This window comes from Eretmochelys imbricata, chromosome 12 (genome assembly GCF_965152235.1).
Source record: "Eretmochelys imbricata isolate rEreImb1 chromosome 12, rEreImb1.hap1, whole genome shotgun sequence".
Classification (NCBI taxonomy): domain Eukaryota; kingdom Metazoa; phylum Chordata; order Testudines; family Cheloniidae; genus Eretmochelys; species Eretmochelys imbricata.
Genome location: NC_135583.1, coordinates 33491107 through 33515721, shown reverse-complemented (window position 1 = coordinate 33515721; position 24615 = coordinate 33491107). Strand labels below are relative to the sequence as shown.

Below are 24615 nucleotides of genomic sequence, written 5' to 3'. Positions count from 1 at the left end.
CCTTAATCAAGTCAAACCCACACAGAAGTCTGTTTTTTACTTTTGGCAAGGCAGGTAAAGGCAAAGAAGAAATGATTGCCTCCCCCATTAGGAATGACTGACAAACACATAGCCCTGGTCTACCCTACGAGTTTAGGTTGAATTTAGCAGCATTAGGACGATTTAACCGTCCACACAACCAAGCCTGTTTTGTCCATTTAAAGAGCTCTTAAAATCGATTTCTATACTCCTCCCTGGCAAGGGGTTTTGCACTAAAATCGACCTTGCTGGGTCAAATTTGGGGTAGTGTGGATGCAATTCTATGGTACCGGCCTCTGGGAGCTATCCCAGAGTGCTCCATTGTGACCCCTCTGGACAGTACTCTCAACTCAGATGCACTGACCAGGCAGACAGGAAAAGCCCCGGGAACTTTTGAATTTCATTTCCTGTTTGGCCAGCATGGTGAACTGATCAGCAGAGGTGACCATGCAGTCCCAGAATTGCAAAAGAGCTCCAGCATGGACCAAACAGCAGGTACCGGATCTGATCACTGGATGGGGAGAAGAATCCGTGCAGGCAGAACTCCGTTCCAAAGGACAAAATGCCAATATATATGCCAAAATCTCCAAGGGCATGATGGACAGAGGCTATACCAGGGACACACAGAGGTGCCGCATGAAAATTAAGGAGCTCAGGCAAGCCTATCAAAAAACAAAGGAGGCAAAGAACAATCCCTTCTCCCCGGCAGCCAGGAACTGTTCATCACCCTGGAGCCAATACCCTCCCAAGGCAGGCTCCTGGACCATGAAGCCGGAGAAGGCACCTCTGGTGAGTGTACCTTTTAAAATATAATACAGGGTTTAAAAGCAAGCGTGTTTAATGATTAATTTGCCCTGAAGACTTGGGATGCATTTGCGGCCAGTATAGCTACTGGAAAAGTCTGTTAATGTGTCTGGGGATGGAGCGGAAATCCTCCAGGGATATCTCTATGAAGCTCTCCTGAAGGTATTCTAAAAGCCTTTGCAGAAGGTTTCTGGGGAGGGCAGCCTTATTCCGTCCTCCATGGTACGACACTTTACCACGCCGAGCCAGTAGCAAGTAGTCTGGAATCATTGCAGCGAATGGGCCCGGGCTTTGGTGGCATTCAAGCAACATCTGTTCTTCATCTCTCTGTGTTAGCCTCAGGAAAGTGATATCATTCATGGTCACCTGGTTGAAATACGGGAAATTTGTTTAAGGGGACACTCCGAGGTGCCCATTCCTGCTGGGCTGTTTGCCTTTGGCTGAAAAGAAATCCTCCCCGCTGCTAGCCACGCGGTGGGGGGAGGCCCGTTCAGGCTGAGCTGTTCGCGTTTGGCTGACAGGGATCTTCCCTGATACTAGCCACGCGGTGTGTGCGTGTGTGTGTGGGATGGGGGGGTGAAGTGATCATCCCAGAGAATTGGTGGGGGGGTTGTGCTGCACATTCACCCTAAAACCGCACCCCCTCTTTTTAAATGGGCAACCCAACAGGCTTTGCTTGGTATGGGAAAGGAGGGCGCTGCTGTTTGAAACCATTCCCACATGTTATGAAGGTTGAAGAAGTTGAAACCCTTTGCCTTACCATGTCTGCCTGCAAGCCGAATTCTGTTGCCCAGCTGAGCATGTGTGATGTCTCACACCAAACTGGCAGGCACTCAATATAAGAGGCAAAATGCGACCTTGTACCAAAAGCACATGTGCTATGTAATGTGAATCACTTGGTTCAGTGTGAAATAGTTTTCTCTTTGTTCTCTAAAATCAGGGCCAGCTCCAGGCACCTGCTTTCCAAGCAAGTGCTTGGGGCGGCAGTCAGGATGGGGCGGCAGTCCGTGTCCCATGGGGGCAATTCGGCGGCAGCTCCGCTGTTCTTCCCGCCGCGGCGGCAATTCAGCGGCGACTGCTTGGGGCGGCAAAATTGGGAGAACTGCCCCTGTCTAAAATGTGTCTTTTTAAATACTACTCTCCCTTTTTTTCCCTCCTGCAGCTGCAAATGTTTCTATGCTCCCCCATCATCTCCGTCCCAGAGGCTAGCGCAGATTAGAAGGCAAAAAAAAAAAGCTCTCGTGATGACATGTTCTCAGAGCTCATGCAGTCCTGCCACACTGAAAGAGCTCAGCAGAATGCACGGAGGCAAACAATGGCAGAGTCCAGGAAAGCGTTAAATGAACACAATGAGAGGAGGGAGGAGCACGATGAGAGGAGACTGGATGCAATGCTGAGGCTAATGGGGGAGCAAAATGACATGCTCAGGCATCTGGTGGAGCTGCAGGAATGGCAGCAGGAGCACAGAACGCCGCTGCAGCCCCTGTATAACCGCCTGTCCTCCTCCCCAAGTTCCATAGGCTCCTCACTCAGACGCCCAAGAACACGGGGCGGGAGGAGGCTATGGGCACCCAGCAACTCCACCCCAGAGGATTGCCCAAGTAACAGAAGGCTGGCATTCAAGAAGTTTTGAACTGTAGTGTGGCCTTGTCCTTCCCTCCTCTCTTCCCCCACCCCACCCGGTGCTTTCCTCCTCACCCATCCCTACCTTGCAAGTTTCCCTCCATTTGTGTGATGAATTAATAAAGAATGCATGATTTTGAAATAATAATGACTTTATTGCCTCTGAAAGCGGTGATCAAAGGGGGGAAGTCGGTTGGCTTACATGGAAGTAGAGTCAACCAAGGGGGCAGGTTTTCATTAAGGAGAAACAAAGAGAACTGATGTAGCCTGGCCATTCATGAAACTGGTTTTCAAAGCTTCTCTGATGAGCAGGGCACCCAGGTGTGCTCTTCTAATCACCCTGGTGTCTGGCTGCGCATAATCGACCGCCAGGTGATTTGCCTCAACCGCTCACCCCGCCATAAACGTCTCCCCCATACTCTCACAGATATTGTGGAGCACACAGCAAGCTGCAATAACGATGGGAATATTGGTTTCACTGAGGTCTAACCTAGTCAGTAAACTGTGCCAGCGAGCTTTTAAAGTCCAAATGCATTCTACCACCATTCTGCACTTGCTCAGCCTATAGTTGAACTGCTCCTGACTACTGTCCAGGCTGCCTGTGTATGGCTTCATGAGCCATGGTATTAAGGGGTAGGCTGGGTCCCCAAGGATAACTATAGGCATTTCAACATCCCCAATGGTAATTTTCTGGTCTGGGAAGTAAGTTCCTTCCTGCAGCTGTTGAAACAGACCAGAGTTCCTGAAGATGCAAGCGTCATGAACCTTTCCCGGCCATCCCACATTGATGTTGGTGAAACGTCCCTTGTGATCCACCAGTGCTTGCAGCACCATTGTAAAGTACCCCTTGCAGTTTACGTAGTGGCTACCCAGGGTGGTCCGGTCCCAAGATAGCGATATGCATTCCATCTATCGCCCCACCACAGTTTGGGAAATGTGCAGGTCATAGTGTATGGCTTTGCTGCAATGGGGTTCCCTGAGTCACTACCCTTGATAGCAGCAGCTCAGTGATTGCGTTGGCTACTTGCAACACAGCAGCCCCCACAGTAGATTCACCCACTCCAAATTGATTCCCAGCTGACTGGTAGCTGTCTGTCATTGCAAGCTTCCAGAGGGCTATCACCACTTGCTTCTCAACTGTGAGGGTTGCTCTCATCTTGGTATTCTTGTGCTTCAGGGCAGCGGAAAGCAAGTCACAAAGTTCCATGAAAGTGCCCTTACACATGCAAAAGTTTCGCAGCCACTGGGAATCATCCCAGACCTTCAACACTATGTGGTCCCACCAGTCTGTGCTTGTTTCCCAGGCCCAGAATCGGCATTCCACAGCAGGAACCTGCCCCATTACCACCCTGATGTCCAATTGCCAGGGCCCGTGCTTTGAGAGAAGTCTGTGTCCATGTCTTCATCACTATCATGATCACGCTGACATCGCCTCCTTGCCTGCTTTTGTAGGTTCTGCACATACTGCGCGAGGCATTTACAATGTTCACAACAGCAGCAGTGATCTGAGTGGGCTCCATGCTTGCCGTGGTATGGCATCTGCAGGAGAGCAGAGTTGCAGCGGAAGTGGTGGATGACAACAGATGCCACAAGAATAGATATTTATACAGAACGACGAGAGGACCTGCAAGGTGGATTCATGGAACCAGGAGCTGCAGCGGAAATGGTTGATGATGACTGTTAGCAGTCCTACTGCACCATCTGCTGACAGCAGCACCCAGGACACAACAGCAGCCATGACAGTGAGCTGAGCTGAGCGGGCTCCATGCTTGCCATGGTATGGCGTCTGCACGGAAAAAAGGCGCGAAACGATTGTCTGCAGTTGCTTTCATGGAGGGAGGGGCGACTGACGACATGTACCCAAAACCACCCGTGACAATGTTTTGCCCCATCAGGCATTGAGAGCTTAACCCAGAATTCCAATGGGCAGCAGAGACTGCGGGAACTGTGGTCACTCACAGTGCACCGGTCCGTAAGTTGATGCTAGCCACGGTAGTGAGGACGCACTCCGCCGACTTAATGATCTTAGTGGGGACATACGCAATTGACTGTATAAAATAGATTTCTAAAAATCGACTTCTAAAAAATCGACTTAATTCCATAGTGTAGACACACCCTTAGGCATGCCACTGCCTAGTCATTCACTACATTCTATTCATCAGGAAAGGCAAAATAAGGTTTTCAGTCATCCCTTGGTAAAGATTATTGCTTAAAGGTTAGCTGCTTGGAAGCAAAAAAAATTGCTCACTACCTATGTAGGGGGAGGTTGGTGGGTTTTTGTTTGTTTTTTTTTTTAATTCCCTTAAGAAAGCTGGCTCAATTTGAGTAATGGAAGAGAAGTATAGGAAGTAACTGTGACTGCTGAGAATCATTCATGACTTTTACTTGAGGATGTTGGTCTCTAAGGAATAATCTGAAGGAAGAAGGAGAACTAGCTGAAATGTCAAATACGTACACGTTCTGAAGCCTGCTGGATGAACTGCAGCAACTTTAATTCCCCATTTGGCAAGCTCCTGCCTCATTACTCCAGAAAACATGGACAGAGCGGCTTTTGATGCACCATATGCGGCAAATCTTGGCATCGGAATGCCTCCTACAGGAGCAATATAAACCATGATAAAGTTTGACTCCCGTGCTTTCTGGGCTACTGAAACTTTATTTCAATAATTTAAAAGAATGATCATAGCATAACCCAAAATTATGCAGCTCTCACTGAGGTTAAAGACAAGACATCGCGGGACTCATTTTTTTCTGGCACAAAAAAAAAATTCTTAAATCAGCAGTAGCTCGAAGCAGCTGCAGTCAGAATCACACCTGGCCATCCATCACTTTTAAACACAGGGAGAGTAAATTGTATTGCATTTTGGGATACAATGCAGAGAATCACAATTGCAGTTAGATTCAGAAAGGGAAATCACACAGAGAACATGTTAGATAGTGTTAATAATTAAGCAATGGTGTTTTGTTCTGTTGTTTTTAATGGGTGAATAAAGGCAGTGGATTTGAAGTCCCCGTCAGTTAACACAGTCTCAATTCCAGTTTTAAAGGCCATGTCTACACTACAGAATTATGACAGGTTTCAGAGTAGCAGCCATGTTAGTCTGTATCCACAAAAAAGAAAAGGAGTACTTGTGGCACCTTAGAGACTAATAAATTTATTTGAGCATAAGCTTTCATGAACTATAGCTCACTTGAGCTGTAGCTCACGAAAGCTTATGCTCAAATACATTTGTTAGTCTCTAAGGTGCCACAAGTACTCCTTTTCTTCTTACTGCAGAATTATGTCGACATAGCTTACGTGGGCATATAGCTACCACAGTTATTAAATCACTTGTATATGTCCACACTTGACTCCTTATGTCAGCAATGCATGTCCTCACCACGAGGACTGGTATCAATTATAGTGTCAGTGTGTGAGGCATTGTGGGATAGCTTCTGGAGGCCAGTAACAGTGAATGGAAACAACACAGCGTCTATACTGACGCTGCGTCGTCCTAATTACTTTGACCATGTCTCTACGCTGCTCGGGGAGGTGGTGTTACTAAATTGGCTCAGAGAGGCACTGACGTTTTCAGGAGTCAAATTTAAGTGAAGACACTTCCACAGGTAGGTTAACGCAAGGCATCTTATGGCAACCTAACCATGTAGTGTAGACCAGGCCTTATAAAACCACCTCATATACCGGCAGTAGATTCTCCATGTGTTATTAACATCTGCTTGAAAAAGGTGAGATTAGAGCTAAGAGAAATCTATTAGGCCAAACCAAAGGTCACAGTTACATTGCATAAAAGGGAACAGATATAGTCACAGGTCCCAGAATGCATTGCGCTATTTCCATCCAACCAGCCTTCCTTTGGATCAAGAAAACGCAACAGTATACTGCCTTAGGGAAGAGTTGGAAAACAACAAGAATTTTCTTGAAAAACTCCAAAAGCAATTAAAAATTTAACAAAATTTGAGGGGGAGAAAATTTCCAGATTTTTCAGAATTCTTAGGTTTTGAAAACTGAAAAATTTTAGAAAACTAATTTTTTATATGAAAACTTTTCTTTTTGACAGAAAATTTTCAACCAACTCTTGTAGGGAACTTTAATCTCCAAAGGCCATGCTTTTACAGTGAAGAGGATGGCTGCAGGAGAGTATAGAACCCCCGGTGTCAGATTAGAACTCTCTTCCAATAGGTCATCAAGCCCAACCCCCTGCTGCACCCACAGTTAGTCTCACTGGTACTTGCAGTACATGCTCAAAATAAGACACACATAATGCCATGCTCTGTTATTAAAAGGCCATTAAAAGGACAATTACTCATTGTCTTCTGAGTAAACCGAACTGACATTAACTCCTTCTTCCTTAAACCGACAACATTCCTTTCCTTTGAGGTCAGTCTAACCTTAACTCAAGTTAAAGAGCAACCTTCCTCCATCCAGACACAGGCAAGCACAGACCATGCATAATGCAACTTCCCTAACTGCTCTGCTAGTGTTTTACCAAAAGAATGCACGCTCCCCTTAATATCGGCACATTTACCAGCACTGGCCAGGGTATACATGCATTCATGTAAATACAGTATTTGTGAGTAAAGTGGGTGTGACCAAAGCACCCCTGGATTCACACCCTACACACTACTGTAATCATCTTTGTACAAAACATGCCTGGTGAGGTATCATTTAAAAAATCATAACTTGCGGGTCAGTAATATGAACGTGAAATGAATGTAGCAACAGTGTATTTAAAGTTATGAATTCCCCATTTGATGTTATTAGACGCATGTTCATAACCAGACTACACTGCATAGGCAAAAGTTGTTAAACAGGTCTATCCTAAACAAAGGAATGTGTGCTTATCTCAATTTACATATAAGCAGTAAACAAACAGGGGGAGGAGAGAGCAGGAAAAAGAACAATTTGCATTTCAGCAAACACAAGTGGGTGGGGGAATAAAGCATGGCACGTCCTTGTCACCAAACTCCATGTCACCTTCATCTTTACTTAAATAAACTTTGAGGGGTAACCTTCAGAACCACTTCAAAGGTTCACTAGAGTATAAAAGAAAGGGGCAGAAAACCCCAAGTTCTCTCTTTCACCTCAGAAACCAAAAGCACCAGCCCCTTTGGGCCTCTGGGAGAGATCCTAACCAAGGAGCATCTCAGTCACCATCTTGCTGGAAGACAGTGGGTGAGAAAGGCCATCTTAAATGAAGCCTTGAACCAAACCTTGCTAGGTTAAAATTTAGACTTACTTGCATGTTTTCACTTTTATTTGCTGGTAGTGATTTCTAACTTTCTCTCCCATACCTGAATTCACTTAAAATCCCATCTTCTTTTGTTCATGACTTGTTTTATTTTTAATCTAAACCAACCCAGGACAGTGTTTAAACTGAACTGTTTGGTAACTCCAGTCAAAGTTGCAAACTGTTGAATATTGACACCTTAAAGGGGCAATTAACTTTAATATCCCACCATAGGTGGTGCACATAATAGACCAGGGAAAGCTAAGCCTTCCCTGGCACAGCCCCTTACATTGGATGCCGGGTTTTAGGTTTTTACTTATTCTTATGTGTTAGGCAGGTTCTGGGGCAGTGTAAGAGACGGTATTTTCTATTCAGCTTCTGGGGTTCATCAGTAATCTCCCTGGACTCCAGAGAGATTAATGGTGAACCCTGGAAGCTGAGTACCAGATACCACCTCCTCAGCCACCCCAGAACCTGCATGGCGCATACCAAAAGATCAGCATTCTTCTGCTGGGTGGCTGGAGGAGGCTACTTGGGCCAGCCAGGCTACTTGAGCAGCAGGGGGGCTCAGGGTTCCAGTGGGCCTGGAGCTTCTCTGGACAGAGGGGGCCTTGTGCAGAAGGGGGCTATTCTCCCTGATTAGGGTGTCCACCCACCACCCATGTATTCCACTGATTGTTCCAGGAAAGGACATTTCAGAACACACGTTTTGGGGGAAATTCGGGGCTGGGGAAAGCGTGGAGTCACCTTGCCGGTTGGTAACCACGGCTGGTGGAAGCCAGTGGAAATCTGTGGTATTGCAGGAGGCTCCAAAGCATTGGATCAAGGCTGCCCAATACATAGACAGAGCGCATGCTCGTTGCTGACTGGCAGCGTTCATCCCAGGCAGAGAGCCAGAGTGGCAAGGCACTCAGGGTTCCAGGATAAGAGGTGACAGAAACTCTCACTGATCTGGATTGCAACCCAGAATGTGACAGCAGGATCATTTGATATGCCTCTAAAGGCAAGTTATTAAAAGGTCCCTAATTGCTAATTTTGTGCCAGAAATCAATTCTGGGGCATAAATGATAAGAATTCAGACATCTACCTGAATGCACCTACAATGCAAACTTTATACTCACACATTAGGCTGGTGTCTACATTCTATCATTTGTGCCTGCAATGGACGTTAGACATTAGACACAAAATCAGAAGCCACATTTTGAAAACATGTGTATGTGTAATGTTTCTAATGCCAACTCAGTACTTCCAATCCCATTAAACCTGTAAACGCTAAAACAGTAAACACGCTTTTAGGTTATGTGGACAGGCGCCAGACATACTAAAATACAAAAGATTTCTAAGCAAAAATAAGGCCATCTCCTGTAACAGTTCCCCATCTTTAAAGTGGGACTAATAATGTTTCCCTACTTCCTGGGGCATTTGAGGATAACTACACTGAAGATTGTGAGGTCCTTCGAGATCTACGGATGACAACCACTATGTAAGAAATAGGCATTATTATAAACTGGGAGAATTAATGGAGCACACCGCTCTGCTTAGCTGGGCAATGCAGCAGTAAGACACCCAAGCCACTGGCTTTGTGGTGATCACAGACTGCGTGAAGGTATCAGCTTGTCACTCCGTGCCCTCAGCTGGCTTCCTTCCTTGCTATTGTTCGTACATCTTACCGCTTTCTAGACACTTGTCACAAACCAGATTCAGCAGCTGAAATTGGCAAATGTCTCTGCTCTTACATTCAGCACCTGGCTGCCAGCTGCACTGCAAACGAAGGTTCGGAGCAGCCAAAACAAGTCAAAGGAACATTTTTAAACAAACCGATACAGTAACCCTTTAACTTGTCTTCATCAAACCAAACTCTCTTCTGGCAGTGTGGGATCCTGCATCTAGGAGCTCTAACACCTCAGCTACTGGCTGCCAGCTCCTATTATTGCACGTTTCCAGGTGATCACCCAAATTAGAAAAGATGGTTTTAAAATGCTCGATCCACTGTTTCCTTCACTGTAAAATTATAAGGTCTCATAGATATGAAAACATGACCTGGAGAGAAGTCCATCATTGCATAGAAATGTGACTTTTTTCCATTGGCTTGCTGAGGGAGCATATAATTTTGGGGGAACTAAGTTAGGTGGAGCCATACACACAAAAAAGGGTGAAATTTTGGATCCATCAAAATCAATGGCAAAATTCTCATTGACTTCCATGGGGCCAGGATTTCACCCTGAGTATGAGCACTTGAGTTTGCTCATACCAGAGCCAATGAGAAATTGCCATATACTTCAGTGGGAGCCAGCTAGTTGAAATACAGATCCCTTGTTATGTTACATCATCTCCAAAGTTATACCAATGCATTTAAAATTTGTGTAAGCCAACAGTCGTTGCTCAAACTAGTGAGGTGGACGATAGCCCCGATGCGAGTTCCCAAGTACCACTTACGTGCATGAATTTGGCTCTTCTGTGACAAATAACTGTGCTCACAAAACTGTATTTGCAAATGTGGAGGCTGGGATAAAAATACGTCCCTCAACATGAATTGAAATCTTTTTTTATTTAAAAAAATATATATATTTCAGACCTTAAATTGTTAACAGGCTATTCTGCCTGAGTGGGCTTCAACACTGTCACACACAGAACCCTCCTGAATGGACACTTATCAGTTATGTTCTGTTTGGGGACCACCTCATTGAACCCCCTGTTCTTTAAGCCCAATTTGTCTAAACAGTGTCCAAGCTCTGCCTGTGGGTGGGGTCCCTAGGCAGACTCCTGGGATGCAGATCTTATCTAGCAGCCCAGTCCCTGGGACTAATGCTGACCTCCCAGAGTTCTCTGTAGCTTAAATACGCCCTATCCCAGAACTCCACCTGCAGGGGCACTCAGCGTCTAACTGCTCAGTGGCACGCAAGTGAAAGCCAACAGGCGCACCCACTCTGCACAGGACTGTAAACACACATACTCTTGATTTAACCTGAGGGGTAAGCAGATCTAGACAAAAATCATAAACACCCCAATAAACATCTCCCTGCCTCAGTTTCCTCACCATCCTGGAGAGTTCTTTGGATTTGGGCAGAGACCTCTTAGGTGCCCAGGATCCTTCCCCTTCAGAATCATGGCTCTTTTCTCCCTTTCAAGGTCAGCTAGTTTTCCCCCGTGGTTGGGCCCATAATTAGACAGAAAACCCCCACTACGAAAGCTTGTCCCTCACTCCTACCCAAAGCTTCCTGATGTCTTACTCTGCGAGTCCCTCAAGTTTATATGTGCCAAGGGGTCCTGGAACAATTTTTAGGGGTTCTAAGAGCCATTGAACCAATCTGTAAACCCTGCATATGACAGAAACCACTTCAAGCCAGGGGGTCCTGCAGGGAACCCCCCCCCCCCCCCCCAGTTCCAGCACCTATGTTTGCGCCCCTACCAACACCTGGTTTCCTTGTTCTCCTGCTGGGGATTTTCCACCTTTCACATCCAGATCTAGGCATGCTAGATTATTATATTAGTTTCTATGGAACAAGAGTTAATTTCTCTAGGATGCTACTGTTTTTATCCCTATAAAAAACTCTTCTTTAGGGGTTGGTTATCGGAGGCAGTCACTAGACAAAATAGACGGTTCATTACAGAGGCCTATAGATAATGAAATAATAAGCAGATATGGACTTCTGAGAATTAGCAAACAGAGATATATTGACCAAAACCTTGTTCAATATTTACATCAGGTAAATTCTAAATAATTATTGATATAGCACCGTCAACTTGAAACTTTAGTTTAACTCACCTGCCATACTTGATATATTAATTAGCCTTCCTTTGGATTTCCGAAGTAACGGTAAGAACGTTTTGGTCACCTCTACATGCCCAAAGAAATTCACATCCATACACTGCTTGTACACACTCATGGGCAGCAGCTCACCATCTGCAGTAAACCCCAGGATTCCAGCATTGTTGACAACACCCCATAACCCTGAGGAAGAGAAGAAAACGTACACTGCTGTTACAGAGTCCATGCTGCCAGAGAAGGTAAGTAAATATAACTTCCCTAACAAGGAGAAAGCGCAACTGTTAAAATGCCAGCTTCTAGTCTGGTTGGCCCAGCCAAAACCAAAGTTAGGATGCTGTGCAATTGTAGGTACATGTACCCACATTGCACCTTTCCTCCTCTCGGCCCACTTGCTTCTTGTAGGTGGCATACTAGTGCCATTTGACAAGGATCCCATTTTTGGGAGTACTCCATAAAGCAAAAGTCTCTTCAATATAAATATCCTTACTGGTATAGAGGTACAGAGATGGGGCGGGAAATGCAGAACACACACACACGGACACATTTTCAAACAGTGATGCAATGGAAGCCCCTTGCAAGAGGTATCTGCACACCACCCCGTAAAATGTCACAGAAACCATACCTGTATTTTGCACCATCTCTGAAATGTTAAGATAGGCTTCCTTAATTTGTGAAGAACTGGTTATATCCAGCTGCAGGACACAAAGTCTCTGGGAACAGCTTCTTTTTAATTCTTCAGCCCCAGGTCCTTTTTTATTCAAGACACTAGCAAATACAACAAATCCTAAACTGTCAAAGTACTTTGCCAATGCATGTCCAATCCCGGAATCACTTCCTGAAAACATCAAAATCAGAAAGACAACTTAGGCAAAATAAAACAAAAACTCCTTCCTAAACAGAGCTGTAAGAATGTTTGTTTCTGTTAGTTTTTTTGGTTCACTGACTGTTCAGGAAAAATAATTGTTTTGAGTTGGTCTGAAATGATTTATTTTTTTTTAAATTTTCATTGAACCGAAAAATTAAAAAACATTAGTTTGGGTCAAATGAAACATTTTTTTCGACCCTAAAAGAAACATTTGGTTTTGTTTGGGGTGTGTTTTTTAATCTTTCAAAATAAAATTAAGATAAAATGAAGCAAATTGCAAAATGAAACGTTTCTTTTTTTTATTATTATTATTGTGTGATTTTTGACAAAAAACATCTGAGTTTGACACAAGTCACTGAAATATTTTGGCTCAACTCAAATCTGAATGGTTTGGCAAAAAAAAAGTTAACTGAAAACTTTCGTACAGTTCTTTATCATCTATTAAGAATAATATAATAATGTAAAATGACTGCCAGGAAAACCATGCATACATCCAAATGGAGGCCAAGTAAAGGATCCTTAGATAATTGGTCCGTTAGTGCATTGGTGTTTAACATGCAATATAAGTAGGCCTGGCAGAATTCAATTTTTGTTTTTTTTATAATTTTGATGGGTAACAGATGTTTATTTCTAAGCTTTTTTTAGATTTGGAATCTGTATAAGTTCTCACATTGCAGGAAATTCTGTGGCTCGGACAATTATTTAATGGTAGTGTTCACTGAGATTCAAAAAGCTAAACCTTTATAACCTTTCAAATGCAAGCTGTCAACATTACATGTTGAAATATACAAGGCAAATATCCTTCAATCAAACCCTAAGTTCTCAAGCAGCATTTTTCGTACTTTACCTCTCTGCAAATTTTGATTATTGATGAAAGTATTTTTTGTTGGTTTGTGTGTGTGCTGTGAAATTGACGTTTACTGACATTTACTGATAGAAACCTAATCATTCCAAGCCTAAATATAAGGAAGTTAGGTACGGCTTTAGGAGCAGCGTCTGTGGGAACTTGGAGACTGCCTATGAAACCCTATCCTTTATGCATATAAGAAAACACAGCTGAAAGACTCAGAGAGAATGTCTCCCAGTAGGTCAGGCTCTGGAGATGATGGCGTCTGCTCATTTCATCACAAACAGGTGCACCATTAGGATTTGACTCCACAAATACAAGAGAAATGGATTGAAAAATGCTGAATTGCTTCAATGCAAGATAGCGTTCAGATTGAAATCTTGGTTGTAGCAAAGCTGTTCTGCGAAAAAAACAAAGCAAAACCTAAGAGATATCTACTGTTGCAGGTCTTGAAATCTCAGCTGAAACAGACAATCTTCCGAAGTACTTTTGGATCTCAAAGCAATCACTCTGCAAAATGACTTTCGAGCCAAGAGAGATTACATTATGTAAAATACAGTCAGAATATCGGTGTACAGAAGGCAGCTCTTCTGGTCACATTCTGCCACCAAACTGGAGAGAGGCAAGTGGTTTCTCAGTCTGGAAGAGAGCCCAGCCCCGTATGGAGGATTTATCCCCGAGGCTCATAAAAATACTTCTAGAGAACAAATTTCTATCTGTAGAACAGACCAAATAGCACCAACTATCAAGGTTGTGTTTTTTTTTTTTTTCAGAAACTGTATCAGGTGAGAACAGTTCCCTGTCCCCCTTAACCACCCACCCCTACTTCAAAACTACCGGCTCTGAGCATAGTGTTCCAACCCAATACACCGTGGGGGGAAAACTCTAACTGTGTCCAGCAGAAGCCCATAAGTAAATTTGTTTGATATTGCTTCTCTCTTGGTGACAGCTGTGCAGTTCCACTCATCATAGACAGTGATGAGTATTTACTACATGAATGCATTCACCAGTCTCTCACCTCTCTGGGAGCTCACTGCATCCCTTCACACAGAAATAACCACAAAGGGTGGGAGGGGGTGGGATTGGGAAGTATCTTGTTAAAATACTAGCAACAAATCCTTGATTCTTGTCTCTGACCCTTCCCACCAAACAGAATCCCTTGTTTGACCCTTCCTCACTTGCTAAGCACTGTCCTACCTCATCTCCTCAATGAGATTCCTGAGGAAATGGTCCAGGAGGAGCTCAGGTAGTGTGGCCATAGTGGGAGGGGTCATGCTAAGCTTGTGTTTGAAAGCTATTATTTGCACGCCAAAGAGTGTAATGCCGAGTCTCAGAACATGGATGTCCCACATTATAAAGAAGAGAAATATCGTTAAGTCATAACATGCCTCCTTGTTATTCTGATCTGTCTGGGTTTTTGCACTGCACTCTTCCCTGTAGTAGTTGAGTATCCTCCAGTAGTGCATTAAACAATGTGGCTACACATCTGCACCACAGAAGCTCTTGCACTATGTAATGTACATTGAAGGCAAGGGTGCTACACTACCATCTGGCTATTTCACATAATGGAAATTCATTGGCTAGAAGACCCCTGACTTCCAAATAAACTATGCAGTATGGCTTAGACATCTGAACACAGGCCTACAAGCGAGCACTCCTGAGCCTAATCCTAGTCCTGACATTAAACCTTTCTGTGGCCACAAGGAAGTCATTGAACCTCTCTGCCTCAGTTTCCTCTTTTGTAAAACAGGGATAATACTGCTTACTTACCAACCTCACTGTGGGCTAGTGATGATTAATCTCTGTAAAGCACTGTGAAGAGTAAAAGTATTATGTATTATTGGTGTTGGACCCAATCCTGAAGTCCTTACTGTACCAAAAGTCCTGAGTCAATGGAAGTTTTGACTGCAGGATATGGTTCAGGATTATTATAACACATTCAGCACATATTTTATTGGTTACATGTGTCTCGTAGTCACTAAAATTAAATTGAGCATTGTTTAGGGTTGCCAATTCTCCCGGTTTGGCCCAGGGTCTCCTGGAATTGGGCTCAATTTTCTGGAGGATACTGAAGCCAATCCAGGAGATTTTAGGCCACTAACAGTCCGGTGGTGCAGCAGGGCTAAGGCAGGCTCCCTGCCTGCCCTGGCTCTGCACCGCTCCCAGAAGCGGCCGGCATGTCCAGCTGCGGCTCCTAGGTGGAGGCAGGGCCGGGGCGGGAGGGGGGGGAAGGTCTCTGCAAGCTACCCCCACCCCAAGCGCCGACTCAGCAGCCCCCACACCAACCCAGGATTACTTATATTGTTTTTATTAAATGCCGCTGTTGGATCAAACGAAAAGGGATGGGGCTTATTTGTGCATGCACCCATTCATCACATTCATACCCTCATGCACCCACACACGCACACAGGCGGAGAGTTACCAGAGACAGCAGAGGAAGCCAAAGCATAGTAGATCTGGTGTGTCCACCTGTGGTCATGGATCCGGGCCGGCAAGCAGGTCAAGAAGCAGGGGGCTTGTGTGTGTGCCTTCTTCCTTGTGCTGGAACTGGGTGGCTCCTGTCATGTACAGAGTTTCCCTTCTGTGTCTGTCACCGAGAAGCATTCCCAGACTTCGTTCCTTTCATGCATACCAGGTTCTTCTTTTCTTTACAGCACCCCATGATTGCCGCCTTAGGGCAGATTACATCAGACACACCTGGCTCCTGGCTCTATTCTCCTTGCAGTTCCTCTCCACCCAGTCCCACATACACTCCCTTGTTCACACTCTCTCTGATTGCCTGATGGGGTATTGCAAAGCTTGGAGGTTTATACAAGCAGTAACTGAAAAGGTTACAAAGCTTAAAAGGCTATGCTAACAAGAACTAAAGTTACAAAGTTTGCAAAAAGGTTACAGAACTTAACAATCATACTAGCAATGACTGAAAAGTTACAAATCTTACAATCCCATTCTGCTGGATTGAGCAGAGGCTTTACATAACACATACAAATACAGAGATCTGCGCTTAACTCAATTGTTAGCTGAGATTTACAACACAGCCTTAAGGAGGGAAAGGGTGAAGTGTTGGTGAAAGCGACAGATTTAGCAATGACAAGGAGGAAATGCAACATTTCTTTTACCTGATTGTTAGGCACCTCTCTTGCTTCCAAGCAATCCACCTCCATCCCATACAAACCTGATTTGGGGCCAGCCCTGCTCCCACTGAAGTCAAGGCACATTCCACTCTTGAGATGGCTGCATTGCAGTGGAGGAAGAAGTGATCTTTGTGCATATTTTGTATTTCAGTTTAAAGTTTTGTAAAATGCTTTTTCTGGGTCTTTGCGATGGACCATGATAAACACGTAACATATTATAGATTAAAGAAAAGGAGTACTTGTGGCACCCTAGAGACTAACCAATTTATTTGAGCATAAGCTTTCGCGAGCTACAGCTCATTTCATCGGATGTGTAGCTCAAGAAAGCTTATGCTCAAATAAATTGGTTAGTCTCCAAGGTGCCACAAGTACTCCTTTTCGCGAATACAGACTAACACAGCTGCTACTCTGAAACATATTATAGATTGTTATTCGTACTATATGTTCCATTCTATGCAACTGATGAAGTGGGCTGTAGCCCACAAAAGCTTATGCTCAAATAAATTGGTTAGTCTCTAAGGTGCCACAAGGCCTCCTGTTCTCTTTGCAGATACAGACTAACACAGCTGCTACTCTGAAACCTGTCATATAGCTTGAAGGATTCCCAGACCCAAATACATGCTACAGTTCTCTGAAATAAGTGACAGAGACTCAAATGCTATAAAAGAGCTGAGACGATGCTATGGACTAGCTGAGGAAGAGAAAGCTTTACGTGCTGTGGGACGAATTTCTTCAGCACATGCAACGTTTTCCTCCATATGGCTTCGTGAGTCAGCATGTTGGATGTCAACTGGCAGGTTACGGGTACTAATAGTCAGATTAATGGTAGATTCTTCATCTCTTGATTTCTTCAGATAAGGACTGGATGATGCCTTTCTGGAAGATGTGCTTTAGTCAAGCCCAAGTTATTGGGCCCCAAACATGGGTATCTGGGTGAAGTTCTATGGCCTGTGGAGGTCAGATTAGATGATCTAATGGTCCCTTCTGGCCTTAAAATCGATGACCGAATCCATGAACAAAGATACAAAAGTGCCTTGACTTCAGTGGGAGCAGGGCTGGCCCCAAATCAGGTTCGTATGGGACAGAGGTGAATTGGTTGGAAGCTTGGTTGGAAGCCAGAGAGGTGCCTAACAATCAGGTGAAAGAAATGTTGCATTTCCTCCTCATCATTGCTAAACCTGTCCCTTTTCCCCACCGCTTCACCCTTTCCCTCCTTAAGGCTGTGTTGTAAACCTCAGCTAACAACTGAGTTAAGCTCAGATCTCTTTATTGTATGTTCTCACTTAACAGGCAGGGCAGAGGAAAGGGCAGGTGGAACTTTCAGCACAGAAATGTGATTTTACTTCAACAAATTGAAAAAAAAAACCACCACCGTTTGGTTTTAGTGACATCTGCAGCCTCTTTCATGTTTGCCTAGAGGTAATCCCAAGAATGCATTGTTCTGGCATGTCAGAGAACAGATTTAAAAACTTTACTACAGCTAATGTTAAAAATAATTATGTAATACATAGGTCGAGAACAGAGAGTCTGTATATCTGGGTACAGTGCTTAGATTACCCACAAATACAGAGTGTTTTTAAAAGTCATGTGTACATAGTGTACGTAGGAGTGTAACAGCGTACAGCAACGCTCCACAACAATTTAGGGAAAAAAAGGGAAAAGAAATACACCATGTCATTAAAACTCTCCCTCTGGCCTTGTCTGCCTTGGAGAAAACAACACTGAAATTGACCGGACAGCACCTTGCATCTACACACATAATTGCTTCAGTCAGTGGGGAGGCAACAATTGGTGCAGCTTAACATAGAAATGCGTTGGGGATAAGCCCTGCTTTCAATTGATTGTGTGCCAGTCGGCAATGGAAAACCTCCTCCTAGTTCAAAGAGGACAGCCTATACCTTTATTGGTTTAGGGCAGCCCTTATGTTGATGCAAAGGCAAATCTTAAACCAATTGAAGGTGGACTGGAACTTGATTCAATGCAATATAATCAGCTGAAGCACAACTGATTAATCCACACAATCTGGTGTAGATAAGTCCTGAGAAACTGATGGGTTTTTATTAAAGAATGACAAAATCTAAACGTCTTGCAAAAGGTATTAGAAAAAAAGAAAAGAGAAAAGCAACTCTCCAGAGCCCGGAGCGTAAACCTAGAGTATTGCTACAGATAATCAATTCAAGTTTGTGCATTCATTCACAATCATCTATTCCCTATTCACCCACTGCTCACATCCATCCTCATTCCATACACCACTGCAAATGAACCATGACTGGAAGCAGCAGACAGAACTTGGCTGAGCTACAAGAAAAGACGTGACCTTGCTGCTGATGTGGTTTTATCATTTGTCTTTTTTCATCTCAGTAATAACACTTGTCAATCCAAACTAAATTACTTTTCAAGTTTCCGTATAAACTCTCAGCCAAATGAATCAGCTTTACAACTCAGATTCAATCCACCCTTTCAGGTACAAAAATATATATAAACAAATAAATAAATGAATAAGAAAGAAAGGGCTACGAAGGCAACTGAGCACCAGGAAATTGCTCCAGACAAAACAGCAGATTGAAATATTTAAATGACAAAATAAAAACATTTAGCAAAAAACAGATGAGCAACATGTCACAGTTAGTTCATACAGTAGCAAAGCTCATTAGCAATGTTACGTATATGAACTTCCATTGTTAGGAAAATCTCTCATTCATTAATCATTTCATAGAGATGGACAGATAATGTACACATTGTGTGTGTATAATATTTTACCGTATTGAATTGGATATTCTTTGGGACTATGCAGTGTTTAAAGGTATAAGTCAAAAATAATTGTATGCACGTGCATAGTTTAATAAAAACATTTTCCAGAAGTAAACAAAGGTAACATTTAAAATGCATCTACTCATTAAAATCTTAGTTCTAAAAGCTTAGTTCTAAAAGCTTAACAATCATAAGCAACATCATATGTATTTCACTAATAAATATTAGTTAAAGAAACTAGCAGCGCATCTTGAAAATCTATCTGTAAAATTTCTTTTCAAGAAACAAAGCCACTAAAAATAATAAAATAAGCACAAAGAATATTTTCCTACATGATTTCAGAACCTTTAATTACCTGCAAAAAGAATGCTGGGAAAATTAATAAAAAGAATACAAGATATTTAGTAAATAACCTTTAAGATTACACAAATTTGTACAGCATATCTGTTTAATGGGGCAGATTTGACTCCCCAAACTTTGCATGTTCCCTCTTACCTGTGATCAATACAGCTTTGTTATCCACAGGTAACATTGTTTGAACTGGTAAGTAAATGTAACAGATGAGACATGCCATAGAGAACAGGATTAAGCCTACGTAACTTTTCAGTGTGACAAAACAGAGTATTTCCAATAAAAGTAGCACAAGGAGATCACGGGCAAATATACACTTTTTCTCCACCTGGTTCTTCTTGACTTTGTAAAAGGTGATTACTCCAAATGCTGCAGTCACACCCAAGCAGAGCAAGACAGAAGGGTCAGCTGTAGAGATGTAAGTGTCCATTCTCCTAGAGAGAAGGCAGACACTCATGCACTAACAGACAACAGCCTAGCAAGGTGTTGCTAAAGGCAGAGTGAGTTTTATATGAACTGGGTGAGGGGGTGGGGCAGGAAAAGGGGAATTTGTTTAGGATCCTGAAGTTAAGAAAGAAATATTGCAAAATGAAAGACTGGTTTATCTGAATCACTTCTGGTACTGGTATAAATACTAGAACACTTCTCCTTCTCACCTCTTTTATTTTTATTGCGTTTCAGCTCCACCCCATACACTGGTTGGATAATGATTGACAGAGCCAGGACATGAAGTAGCAAGCCCTGGTCTAGGACAAAACGTAACTTTAACACTTAAATGGAGTTTCACTAAATAGAAAAACAGAAGTGTCCTTCCTATGAATTTGGGGGCCTGACTTCAGTGGAGTTTACTTCTGATTTACACTGGCATATGTTGAGAATCAGGCCAGCAGTGTTTACTCTTTCTAATTCAAAATACGTCGCTGTCATTGCACTAATGTTACTTTAATATTTTCAGTGTTTCCATCATGCTATCATCACCCACTTTATCTCAAGGAAACACTAAAGCTAAACAAGATTGCCTTTCCTGGATTTAATGTGTTCCTTTGGATATTGACACATTCCGTACCCATATTCATATCATATGATCATTGCGGTTTTGGTTGATTGAAATTGGAGGGGCTTTGCCTCATGTTTCTGAGAATATGATTCCAAATAAGCACTAGTCAACTAACTTCAGACCAAATCTTGGACTGAACTTTAAAGGCTTTGTTAAGCAAGTTTTGGCAGGTGCGTGCTGTTCAAAATTGTGTCCAAAAACATGAAGATTGGAGACAGTCAATAAATTGGATTAGAAATATTTAACATCTACGCTGGGGTATTTGAAGGTCTTTTTAAATTAAAAAAAGTCGATGCTACAACAGAATTAGCTAAATTGATTGAAACATCACTTAAACCTGTATCTAAGTACTAACGCTTTTTAAACCATATTGGTCAATCATGTTATAAACTGCGCTTACCCCAAGGACCCACTAACATGATTTTAAAGGTGTTAAATTTGTGTCTACTACAAGCGCTAAGTGGTGTTTCAATCTTTTAGTTAATCTGATTTTAAGATGTATCTTTATTTCTAGTCTAAACAGAGTCTAAGAGACTGGGTATTTAAGTACAGCTTGGTGGCATGTGAATCCAACAAAAGATACAAGTAATTTTTCTCCATTCATGACTTTAGTTTTAGGAAATAATATTTCTATTTGTCATAAATTCTTTTAAAAGCTAATAAAAATGTTTATGTACGGCTATTATCTAGTGTATATTTCAGATGAGGTCATTATTCCTTAGAAGACCGTGAGCCTAAAGGTTTGTTTTTAATTCATAACCAACCATACTAACCGATGTTAATTTACTTTTAATTATTTGAATTATTGCCCTCTATTCGACATTGGTGAGGCCTCATCTGGAGTACTGTGTCCAGTTTTGGGCCCCACACTACAAGAAGGATGTGCAAAAATTGGAAAGAGTCCAGCAGCAGGTAACAAAAATGATTAGGGGGCTGGAGCACATGATTTACGAGAGGCTGAGGGAACTGGGATTAATTAGTCTGCAGAAGAGAAGAATGAGGGGGGATTTGATAGCTGCTTTCAACTACCTGAAAGGGGGTTCCAAAGAGGATGGATCTAGACTGTTCTCAGTGGTAGCAGATGACAGAACAAGGAGTAATTGTCTCAAGTTGCCATGGGGGAGGTTAGGTTGGATATTAGGAAAAACTTTTTCACTAGGAGGGTGGTGAAGCACTGGAATGCGTTACCTAGGGAGGTGGTGGAATCTCCTTCCTTTGAGGTTTTTAAGGTCAGGCTTGACAAAGCCCTGGCTGGGATGATTTAGTTGTGGATTAGGTCCTGCTTTGAGCAGGGGGTTGGACTAGATGACCTCCTGAGGTCCCCTCCAATCTTGATATTCAATGATTCTATGAACCCTATGTCAAAACAGAAAAAATTCAGGATTATAAATATCAAACTAAAAGTTTCATAAGTAAACAGGTACTTACAGAATCATTCAAATACAATCTGCTAATGTACACTTACTCAGTCTAGAAAAAGCTCTAGTCAAAGGTACGATATTCAAGTAAAATAGCACTTTAGAGATAAATTAAAATGGATATTAATAATAATAAAGGAACTCAACTACTGCAGGAAGTTACAGACAAGAGGTTTTTAAGTATGAGAACTGATCTTGGAATCAAATTAAGATTTGGGTACTTGACTTATTCTCTTTGAAGCTATGTGGAGAGATTCTTGGCTAGACACTTTCTCCTGGAAAATAAAACCAGCATGAAATAAATTGGATTTTTTTCCACCAAATGTATTATTAACTAAGTCTGTAAAAGTATATCCATGAGCAGATATATTCAGGAGTGGGGGAAAATATTAAATCATTTAGTAGTTTGGGTTTACTAGTTGAGGGAAACAGTAACTGATTCTTCTTAAATCACTTCTTAAAATCAAAGATAATCTGTCTTTGGTTTACAAGAGCCTGATTTTTAGTCAGGCCTTCCCACAGCTTCCCTCTGTGCCTGTACAACTTTACATATTTACATTTGGGTGGAACACCACCTTTGTGAACAGCTGAAAGACTGCAACTCCTTCATGCACAAAACCCATTTGGCCGGATAGACATTCTATGTGCAAAATCTATCTACCTCTCACACCATGTTAAGATCAGTCCTTTGGCCCCTATTCAGCAATGTATATAAAGCATGTGCTTAGCTTTAAGCATGTGAGTAGCCCCACTTAAGTCACTGAGACTACTCATGTGCTTAAAGTTAAGTATGTGCTTAAGTACCTTGCTAAATAGAAGCCCCCTATGCATACACGTGTTCGTGTATTGAAAGTACAGGCATAAAGTTGAACATATACAAGGAGTAGACAAGACCTGAAAATACACAACCTCGAGTCTCCTTTTTCATTATACTATATGGCTAATATTTACTTATGGGAAATAACCCCCATGGTACCAGGTATCAATACATTAGAAGGCTGAGAACTACGTTACTAGTCTATCAGCTCAAGGGGGAAAAAAAAAGTCTCTTTGGTGAGTTATTTAAGTCTTTTAAATTGTTCATTCTGAAAGATTTTGGCCTCAGAAATACGTTCACAGGCTTTTAACTTGCTAAGTGGACAGTAAGTTCCTGGGGATCACTTCACGGTGAATCCGTGATAACCCTTGCAGCTGAGGGGAAGGGGAAGTGGTAGTGGGAGAGAATCCCAAGCAGCAGCCCTGAGCCAGAATGAGAGTGGAAGTGGCTCCAGCAGCAGACAGTAACATGCAAGAACCACCATGGCATGGGCTAGAAAACGGTCAGAAGTCAGGGCTTTAGCAGGAGACGGAGGCACATTGCCTGACCGGAGCCACTCCCATTTTGAAAACAGGAGGGATAGGTGCAAACGGACAGCATGGGTGGATGTAGAGAGGAAAGGAAGTGGGGACAGGAGATTTGGAAAGGCTCCTACCTCACATGTGCCTAAAATGCCTGCAGCCACAAGGCCCTGTGAACAGAAGCTTCCACGGCAGCATAGCACAATAAGAAGAATAAATTGTAATGACAGGCACTTCTACGCCAGAGGGGATAGCAAGCAGGGCAATTGCCTGGGGCCCCTGCTTGCTATCCCCTAATGCTGTTCCTTGTTTTTCTATGGAGAAACAGTTGTGTCATTGGCAGGCCGTGGAATTTTCATAGCATGTTATGGGGGCAGGCTCAGAAAGAAAAAGGGTGAGAACCCCTAGGATAAGGGTAGGCCATTTGGTTTCACCTATGGGATATTGTCCAACAGGTTTTTGTGGGAGCCCTGGTCATTTACTGTGTTGTTTAGACAGACATTTTTTTGGTTTGTATATTCACATATTGTTTTCTTTTGACTTTTTCTGTCACATGGCTTTTCTAGTTAAGAGGAGCTTTGTGGCTAAATTGCTCAGGCTTCAGCCCCAGGTGGCAAGGCTGGGAGCCACACACTGGGACTTCAGCTTTCTGCACTGGGTCCCAGCAAGTCTAACACTGGCCCTGCTTGGTAGCCCCCCCTGAAACCTGCTCATGGTCCCCCACGGGGCCCCAGATCCTGGTTGAGAACCACTGCTTTAGGCCATATTGTTCCCGACTTACAAGCCATCCAGAGAGTTGACTATCACAATCCTGGGAGAACTTGGCCTAACTACAAAACCAGTGGTGCAGTTTTTCCATGGCAGTTTGTCAGCTGAGGCCCTAGATGGGCCTGATAGGGATTCCAGTAAAACCTCTTTCAAAATTGTTTCGTGGATTTGGACTTTTAGGAATTATTTATCTCAATTTGACTGAGTTTTCCTCCAAGGACCTCGACCTTCTAAGGATGCTTTCATTTATTTACCAGGCTTTGAATCCTTTTTAGAGGGGTTGTTAAGCATGCACTGAGGGATTGACTGGCACATGGTCAAGCACTTTCCATTTGTGCCAAATTAAATGCTATAACTAACACATTAACTGCTAGTAGCCTGTTTTCAGGCCTACATTATTAGTTGCTGAGAGAGCTATTCCTTTAGCTCTGCTGGTTTGTTTGCCCCCTCTGGATTCTCCTTTACCTAGAGAGTCTTTATGGACAGAGCTTAAATCTCGTAATTTTGTCCTTCTGGGAGATTAATGTCCGAGTGGGTTCTGAGGATAAGGAAATCTTTAATCTACCCTCCAACTGAGTAAAGGGGGTTTACTCACCTTCATTTCCCCTTTGCTATTTTAAGGTTATAAATTTTCTGAAATTTTA

General features: G+C 42.9%; 1 protein-coding gene across 4 annotated transcripts in view; it reads right to left on the bottom strand.

Annotated features, from left to right (window-relative positions):
* Positions 1-24615, bottom strand: part of HSD17B2 (hydroxysteroid 17-beta dehydrogenase 2) — a 30626-nt gene that overhangs the window by 3064 nt on the left and 2947 nt on the right. The window contains exons 2-6 of one of the 4 annotated variants that reach the window (XM_077830746.1): positions 21636-21803; positions 19535-19824; positions 12065-12277; positions 11440-11625; positions 4901-5038 (exon numbers count right to left, since the gene is read on the bottom strand). In XM_077830746.1, coding sequence (XP_077686872.1) covers positions 4901-5038; positions 11440-11625; positions 12065-12277; positions 19535-19820 — 823 coding nt within the window. In that variant the 5' untranslated portion in view covers positions 19821-19824; positions 21636-21803. Of the gene's footprint in view, positions 1-2609; positions 4232-4900; positions 5039-11439; positions 11626-12064; positions 12278-19534; positions 20405-21635; positions 21804-24615 lie in introns of those variants that run through there. The other 3 variants (XM_077830749.1, XM_077830745.1, XM_077830747.1) reach the window with 3 other exon arrangements.